This window comes from Sinohyriopsis cumingii, chromosome 5 (assembly GCF_028554795.1).
Source record: "Sinohyriopsis cumingii isolate HCF-2022 chromosome 5, ASM2855479v2, whole genome shotgun sequence".
NCBI classification, from domain to species: domain Eukaryota; kingdom Metazoa; phylum Mollusca; class Bivalvia; order Unionida; family Unionidae; genus Sinohyriopsis; species Sinohyriopsis cumingii.
The window spans coordinates 106,503,829-106,513,279 of record NC_142965.1 but is presented as its reverse complement, the minus strand read 5'-3'; the positions used below and the strand labels follow the sequence as shown (position 1 = coordinate 106,513,279).

Genomic DNA, 9,451 nt, shown 5'->3' with positions numbered 1-9,451 from the left:
CGAATGGTTATAGCACATAATACAAGATACAATGCATTAACTAGACATTGTTGCATAAAAGGATGAATTAATGATTCAATAATAGCGATAGAAAATCTGTCCACACATTTCCTCTGGGGGAGGAATGGAAAAGAAAAGAATGAAAGCTAAATACATGCTGTCTTTTCAGGCACTAAGAAAAAAGAGACACTATACCAAATATCTGTTTAATTTTGGTTTGATAACAAAAGCAACAGAGAGGAAAATTAATTTAGTTTTTCTAAAAATAATACTTAAACATTTAATAAATAAATAAATAATAACACTAACAGGATTCTAACTCGATACATTTGACGATCGTTCAACCACATAGATAAACATAACATTTCACGGTGTGAATATTTGAAGGTGCCATCAAAAGAGCTTCATGAGTTTCTTATTTTATATTTTAATTTTTTAAAGTTCCGTTTTTGTGTAAGCAATGCCGAGTACCTCCTTAATTTATCTTTAGAATAATGTCTTACTATCTCATTCCTTGCAGGATATGTCGTGTGTTTATTCAGCTGCGCTGTAGGATAAATACTATAATAAATCCGGGTAAATCACACTTTCAAAAAGGAAAATATAATAACGACTAATTCTATTACTAATGGAATGCTTTATTTCAGCCCAAATCAAAGTTGCGATCTCACTTTTTCACATTTTGGATATTCTAAAACAAGTTATGCAAAGACGATATATTTTTCCTCCTTCATATTTTTTGTGTGGATTCAAATCAGGGCATATTCTGGACAAATGTTCATTAAAGTCGGCCTAGTCCTTTATAGACTATATTTGAAACGAGAAGTTCTATGTAAATTATTTGACTGTTGAAGAAACTGGATCCTAAAGTTATTATTATTATTATCATTATTCCAGACCAGGGAAGCTGTCTGGTCAGCTGCATAAATGGAATATGTAACGATGTAGGGGGTGAAATCAAGTGTAACTGTATCAAGGGGTGGACTGGATCCAGTTGTTCTATAGGTAAGTATAATCTTTCACAGTTAGTTAATCGTGGACAGAATATGGTCATACATCAATTCATTGTTCATAACATCCGAAAAATGTACATACTGAGTAATCCCTTACACTTTTGAGTTCTGATAATAAGAATAAAATTTAAATCTCTTGCTTACAGGCTATAAATATTCTACGTTTGGACATAGCATATCTCTATAAAGTTTAACTAAGCAAAACAAAATTGTCCTAATAAATGTTACCCCCAGACTTTATGTAAGATGGCCTTCTCCGCCAACACTACTGCATCCATTTCATTTAATGGTCATCGGCAGGGACTAAGTCAGCAATTTCAATATTAAACATAAACAAATCAATAGATTAGCTTTTTGTATGAACGAGACGATGGTCAATCGCCATGATAAACCAAGCAAAAATGGAATGGAGCGGTTGCATAATAATATCGACGAAGACATTCTTTATAGGCAGTGGAGTTTAGGGCGAGATGAAACGTACCATCTGGAGAGCCGTTTGGTACTTTCCTCATATAATAATAGTTTCAAATATGCCTTATCTTTATCGAGTCAATAGACAACACTGGAATATTAAGAGATTCAGTAATTTGCTTTGACGTTAGTATTGCAATACTACGTGAGAAAAACTCTTTTCAGGAACATATATATATATATATATATATATATATATATATATATATATATATATATATATATTCCATCGACAGTTGCATACCTCTGCATCGTGAACATGTTCAGGACTATGGAATATTGTCATAAGGGAATAAGAATCTAATAAGAAAATAAACATATTTCCGAGATATTTAATTACTTTGCTATTTTCATCTATCACTATCAGAATGTATTTTGTCAATAACGAATCCATTTAGCTCACGTTTTTGTTAAAGATATAGATGAGTGTTCATCCAACCCTTGTCACAGCGGAAAGTGCTACAATAAATACGGGGAATATCTTTGCGTCTGTAACCCTGGATGGACAGGCAAACAGTGTGAAATAGGTACGATAATATTCTATCATTATCAATATGTTGCTGTTCTGTTTAAATTAACACATACGTAGTTACATTATGTTCATTGGGGGAAAATCATTTGTGTATTTATCAAGACAAGATCTTGACAAAGTATGTACCACAGTAAACGGCTGGTTAAAACCAAGTTGAAATCTCGGCCAATGTAAGATAAAAGTTTATCACATAGCTGGTACGCTGTACTTGTAGTGTGTGGAGTTTAATATTTTTGATATGTTAATATGTTAACATCCTTTATGAGAATCTGATTGGTCCAAATAAGCCTATGAAATTCATGCGCAGTATTCTCTTGACTGATTTGCAGCGACCATGCGAATTTCCCATATCCCGCTTTCTGGAACTTTTCTTTAACTGTTACTATCAACAATGCCTCGGTCAGGTTTTTCAAGGTCATTTAGAAAATAAGTTATGTCTGTTAGAATATGGCCAATTTACTAGTAGGGTCTCGTTACAAATGAAATTAAAGTATCAGTCAATGGATTGAGGGATGGATGCTTTGGAAAACCTGTTACATGGACCCACCCTATGACAAGCATTGCTTAGCTGTTAACTTATACGAGTAAATAAAATCACCCCTGTTTAGAGAAGCATGTCGACATATGCCGGTCTCCCAACCGACAGAAAGTTATCCAAGCATAGCACTAACTTTAGACCAATGTTTCGAGACAAAGAACATTTCTGACGCATATTTTTCGAAATAAAATAATCGTACTATTTAACTTTAAAGTCGCTCGTAGTTTGTATGAAAGACCACATTTATGTATCTACATACAAGAATTTTGGTTGGTTATTTTGTTTTCGCTTCTTTTTGTCAAACTCTAATAAGCGCTACTAGATTCAATGTTTATTTCGACATTGAACAACGTTGCAAGGTCATATCCTAATTTCTCTTTTTAAATCGATTTTCAGTTAATAGTCTATCCAATTATTGTTTCAATATCTTTCAATATTCTTAGAGAGAGCTCTTTTTCCCTGCTCTTATGTCTTATTTTCTAGATATCGATGAATGCGCTGGCAGTCCATGTGTAAATGGTGGACACTGTAAAGATCTTGCAAATGGCTATATATGCCATTGTACCCCAGGCTGGATGGGGAAAACTTGCGAAATCGGTACCCTCTCCTTAGTTTTGTTCAAAGTTAATTGCATTAAAACACGAGTGCCTTTGAATAACATTGGTTAACGTTCTGCTATACTAAGCAGCATACTTTTATGTGTGCTATTGTCAAATACTTTGGATTCAAACAATATACAGTCGGTATTGTATTAGATTTAAACCAAGGTCATTTTTTGTTTTCAATATTCCCTGGAGGTTGTTTCAAAATATTGTTGATACAAAACGTCAGATCTCATTGTTGTAAGGTTTTGATTTAAGAAACTAAATGAACAATAACCTTTGTGAATCAGTTACTCCTTCCTGAACATTTTGCAGGAAGTGAATCACAAATAGATTGCTTGTAATAAAGACGTAAAAGATCAAAGTGAAACCTAGAACTAACAAATACAAGATATGAAACTTTGAATTTCAAGCAAATATATTGTACATTTCTTATTTGATGGTAGTGCAAAGATATATTCCAACCTAATTTATACAGCGATAAATGAATGCCAGTCCAGTCCATGCCGAGAAGGAACGTGTGAAGACCTGCCATCTTCATATAGATGCAGTTGCGACGACAAATGGACGGGAACAAATTGCGAAACAGGTTTTTACTCCCCATGATATAATTAGCAATTACAACTTTCAGATTTTTTGAACAGCTCCATGTTAGCGTCTAACGCATAAAGCAGTTTCATTCCCCGTCTCACAATTGCGACTTTTATCATCCAAATCAATGTATATGAAAGAACATAATATAACTGAAGCGTGTAGGAGTCGACGAAATGTTTTAAATATATGTAATACATCCACATCTGCAAAGAAATCCATTTGTATAGTCTTCAGACTTTGAATATTTTCTTTTATACACTATGTTATGAACCGAATTTCAAATTATTCTCAGACATAATGTTTACATTTCGTCTCATCATATGCCGGTCAAGCGATAAATATGTATGGATATACGTACATATGAGCGTTTATATCAACTGCAATTCACCAACAATTATTTACAGGAAATTATATATATATATATATATATATATATATATATATATATATATATATATATATATATATATATATATATATATACATACATACAAATAAACTGAAGACGAACAGAACGAAACTAGAATCTAACTGGCCTAAGCGCTTTCGGCTATTTAATGAGTCTTTTTCAGAGGCAAATACAAAACATATACAAGACAAACAAATAAAACAGAAAAACGGTTATGTCTGCATAACTTTACTAGGATGTTTCTACAGGAATTAATCCTTTAACTTTATTTTGTTTCAACTAGTTTATTTCACGTTATTGCCGATACTAGAAAATATTTGTATTGACCTATAAATCGATGAGTCATAAAGAAAACTGTTGTTTATGTAAATGTATGTAACCGCAAGTTATATCCACGATATTTCATTGTGACAGTAGTAATAATAGGCTATTAAGCAAATTTAGAGAATTATTTGAAAGAAAATTAGTCAGAAGCAAAAGATAATTTTATTTGTGCATGGGTGTCTTTGTCTAGTCTTCTTGGCTTAAACCGCTTGGTTTCAATGTTCAAAGGCGGCGTATCCACTAAGATTCCTTTCCTTTCCTGGTTTGGGAACTCCAGTTGGGGATGTGAGCAATTGCAATAAGTGTTGTATCACTGAAAGTGTGACCAAGGGAGAAATGTTCTGCGACCGGGTTTCTGTACAGCTTCTTTGTCATCCAATCAGATCTATGAAGGTTGATCCTTTTCTGTAGCTTTTCAGTTTCTTCGATATACTGAAGGCTATATATCTTACATGTGACAAGATATATTACATTCTCTGTTTTGTCTCGCCATATGATCTGTATTCTTTATTTCTTTCCTTATATATATATATATATATATATATATATATATATATATATATATATATATATATATATATATATAACTTCTTATGTTTTAAAATAAAGCTATCGACGCTTGTTCCACAAAGCCCTGTTTGAATGGACGATGTGAAGTAAAGTTGAACAACAGTAATGACTATGATTGCGTTTGTAACCAGGGTTGGAGTGGCACGAACTGCAACATTGATGGTAACTAGATTGATATTAAGCTATATTCCTAATACCTCTTACCAGACAAGATGTTATTACCAACACTCATACGAATATGAATGATTTTCAAAATAGAAAACAATACTCAGTTTCGATGATTTATTTTTCCAAAATATATAACTATCCTAAACCAGTACGACTGTTTGCAATGATTATGTTTCAAATGATGCAGGACAAGATAAGCTTAAAGTGAGTAAGGAAACCATAAAAAGTTTGAAATGATTAAGGATAAAACAAGTTTGAAATGATTAGGACATTACATCTAGTTTGAAATGATTAAGGATAAAACAAGTTTGAAATGATTAAGGATAAAACAAGTTTGAAATGATTAGGACATTACATCTAGTTTGAAATGATTAAGGATAAAACAAGTTTGAAATGATTAAGGATAAAACAAGTTTGAAATGATTAGGACATTACATCTAGTTTGAAATGATTTAAGAACAAGACAAATTTGAAATGATTAAGGACAAGACAAGTATGAAATGATTAAGGATAAAACAAGTTTGAAATGATGAAATGCAAGATAGGTTTCATAAGATTAAGGACAGGACAAGTTTGAAATAACTAAGAACAGGACAAGTTTGAAATAACTAAGAACAGGACAAGTTTGAAATAACTAAGGACAGGACAAGTTTGAAGTAACTAAGGACAGGACAAGTTTGAAATAACTAAGGACAGGACAAGTTTGAAATAACTAAGGACAGGACAAGTTTGAAATAACTAAGGACAGGACAAGTTTGAAATGATTAAGGTCAAAACAAATTTGAAACAATTAAGGGCAATATAATTGTTAAAATATTAAGGACAAGACATGTATGAAATGATTAAAATCAAAACAAGTTTAAAATTATATAGGACATGAAAGTTTTATAAAATACGGACAAGACAGGTGTGATATGATTAGGATCAAAACAAGTTTGCAATGAGTAAAGGCGAAATAAGCTTCAATTGTTTCAGGATAAGACAAGTTTGAAAACACTAAGGACAAGACAAGTTTGAAATGGTTATGGACAAGAGAAATGTGTGTGTGTGTGTGTGTGTGTGTGTGTGTGTGTGTGTGATTTGGATTATTAACGTAGTTTTAACAATGTTTTAATCACATTGCTAAGATGTCTGCAGTGTTGCAGTTTATAGTGATAACAAAAAAAGTTTGAAACTATTAAGAACAAGACAAGTTTGAAAAGGTTATGGAAAAAACTAGTCTGAAATGATTAAGGACAAAACAAGTTTGAAATGAGTACGAACAACACAAGTATAAAAATATTGATCTGTGGTCTCAGTTTTGGATCGTTGCGTCTTGTTTTATTTATTGTTTCATATAAAAGAACAGATCGCAGCAGACAACATATAAGGTACAGTTTTAAAGTATGGTTTAAACTGCCTGGAACATTTATAAGGACGTCATAAGTATATTATTAGCGTACGAGTTAATGCAGTAGATTGATTATTTCTCCTTATGTATCTTTACCATTGATTTATCTTTCAATATTCGCATAGCTTCGTCAGGACAAAATATTCCCGGTATTGTTGGAGCTGCTGGATGTGCAATAATCGCCGTCATCTTACTCATCATCGGTGTATGGTACAGGTAAATGTTAATAGATTTATGACATAATATAAATTCATTGTAAAAAAAACAAGGGCCAGGAACAAGTTTATCACTTAGCGAAATGTTCCTGTCTGTGAAAAAAAACAATGCTTCGTTTGTGTTATGTACAACAAAACATATAACACAGTTTGTATATCAGAGATAAATATGTTCATATACATGCCTGTGATTGAGACATAGTTGTACTCAGAGACCTCAATTAAAACTTACTGTAATAATCATGTACTTTTGAGATTTAAGCTGTCAAAATGGTACAACAAAGGTACCCATAAGAGCAAAAGTGATTTTCACAAGTTAACAGTTAATGTGTAGGGTAGACAAATAATATATACTTATTATTATAATTATTCTTTGTAATTGCTAAGGACAGAGAAAAATGTATGTTAAAGTGGTATTAACACATGATCAGTAAAAGTCATATATATATATATATATATATATATATATATATATATATATATATATATATATATATATATATATATATATATAAATTATAGTCACTCTCATCTAATACTAATAATATTAATGCTATAATAATAATAATAATAATAATAATAATAATAATAATAATAATAATAATATTATTATTATTATTATTATTATTATTATTATTATAGAAGACATAAGGTCAGAGTGTACATGGATACAAAGATGAACAGTGAAGAAGTTTACCATGACGTCAAGCGGGTTCAGTCTGGAGAATACTGGACTATAGATGATGAACAAATATACGACATTCGAAGACGAATCAAATCAGAAGTAATTGTGGAGGCAAGCGAAACCGATCCATCTGATGATTACCCACATCTGCAATCAGTGGAAACTGTAAAGGACGGGATAAAGACAGCTGCAGATGGATATCTAAACCCGGCATTCTCTATGTCCTTACATGCTAAATTGGAGAGCAAGAACTCTGCGAGGAATAGTCAGAATTTCTCCAAAGCACAGGATGCCAAACAAGATGATCACTCCGAGTATAATTAAGACAAGTGTATTGTAACGGAATCATTCCCTAATGACTAAAACTGTCAATAGTTCATATTGTTTATGTAGATGGTGTCTTACAGTGTGGTTCTACTTGGACCTACAGCAGAAGAATAATATATCCTTTAGACTGACTTAACTAAAATTCTTAATTCAATTACCAGAAACTTTTTCGGCGAAGCTACCTTTACATATAACAGTAATTTAATATTCGAGTACAGATATTTAGCAGGAAAAGAATTGTCCTCTAAGAGATATACACAAATTAGCAAAGTTCGCAAGTTGCACCAGGATCAAAGAAAGACAAAAGTATGTAAAGAAATACAGGTGCTCTTTATACGCATGCTTTTCTTCATATAGTTGTCTTCTATTAAGTAAAATTAATATATCTAGTAAAGTTAAGGTCAGGTAAGGAAAAGGGGAGAAAATATAAACCATGTTGACTCTTGACTAAATTAACAACATTTATAATCTTTAATTATTGTGTGTAAATATCAATCATCATCATTTGCATATAAGTATCGCATAGACATTGTTCTGTAATTGGTATATGCAAACTTTTTTAAAAAAATATCATTTTCTTATACCTTTTTTCCAAAAATGACTGATGCATGTACCCGGTGCCCATGATATCATTTATTCCTCTTGAACGGTATTTTAACAGTCGTCTATAAAAGGTAGGGTTAAATATATTTGGGTCACCATTATATATATATATATATATATATATATATATATATATATATATATATATATATATATATATATATATATATATATATATATATATATATGTGTGTGTGTGTGTGTGTGTGTGTGTGTGTGTGTGTGTGATATATCTTGTGCAACCTGAGGAATGATGAATTATGCGTTCTTTTGTGATTATGGTACAGGCTACAGATGTGGAACAGAACATCTGTTTGCAGGTTTTCAAGAACAGTGTTCATCATTTCATTTTATATCAGTATAAGTGAAAAGGTGGTGACAGTAACGTATTATTTTTTTTTAAATAGACGCAGGGTCATTTTTATTTTCCTTTCACTTGTTTATGTGCTTTTGTTAATATATGTTTCTTGCACTGAGAAATAATTGCTAAAATCAATCCTTCAAAACCTTTATATCTTCTAACAAAGCTAGGGAGAGAAAGAATATAAGAATAGTATGCCGCATTAAATATATATATTCTTTGCATTACCTGTACCCACTATTAAAGCAGCAGCCACAACCCCAAAGTGTCCCTGTTTTGTCTTAAATGGTAATTTGAGTCGGCCTTATTGATAAGTATTCATGACGGGAAGACTGAAATTGTTAGGTTCAAGTGACCTTGAGAGTTTTATGGACAAGTTTTTAACGATGGTAGCGTTAGGGCTGGTTGGCCTGGTGTCAGGATAATGTGATGGTGTATGATATTACATGTATGCGGCATGGTGTCCCAGTGCTAGACATTGCCTCAAACTAGCACACATGAAATGTGTCTAAATAAATGATTCGTGAAGAACTGTATGGCGGTTCTTCTTCTCCTAATATATATTTTGGTTTCTTTATTTCACAAACATTTTGCATGCTTAATACTGTGTGGATTGTAATTAAAGTGGAATAAAAGGTGTTAATTTCAA

General features: G+C 31.8%; 1 protein-coding gene across 2 annotated transcripts in view; it reads left to right on the top strand.

Annotated features, from left to right (window-relative positions):
• The window catches only part of LOC149799939 (uncharacterized), a 15,928-nt gene extending 6,477 nt beyond the window's left edge, over positions 1-9,451 (top strand). The window contains exons 4-10 of one of the 2 annotated variants that reach the window (XM_089959403.1): positions 898-1,005; positions 1,901-2,011; positions 3,038-3,151; positions 3,635-3,745; positions 5,093-5,215; positions 6,737-6,827; positions 7,469-9,451. In XM_089959403.1, the coding sequence (XP_089815529.1) occupies positions 898-1,005; positions 1,901-2,011; positions 3,038-3,151; positions 3,635-3,745; positions 5,093-5,215; positions 6,737-6,827; positions 7,469-7,835 (1,025 nt within the window). In that variant the 3' untranslated portion in view covers positions 7,836-9,451. The remainder of the gene's footprint in view (positions 1-897; positions 1,006-1,900; positions 2,012-3,037; positions 3,152-3,634; positions 3,746-5,092; positions 5,216-6,736; positions 6,828-7,468) is intronic. The other variant, XM_089959404.1, reaches the window with a different exon arrangement.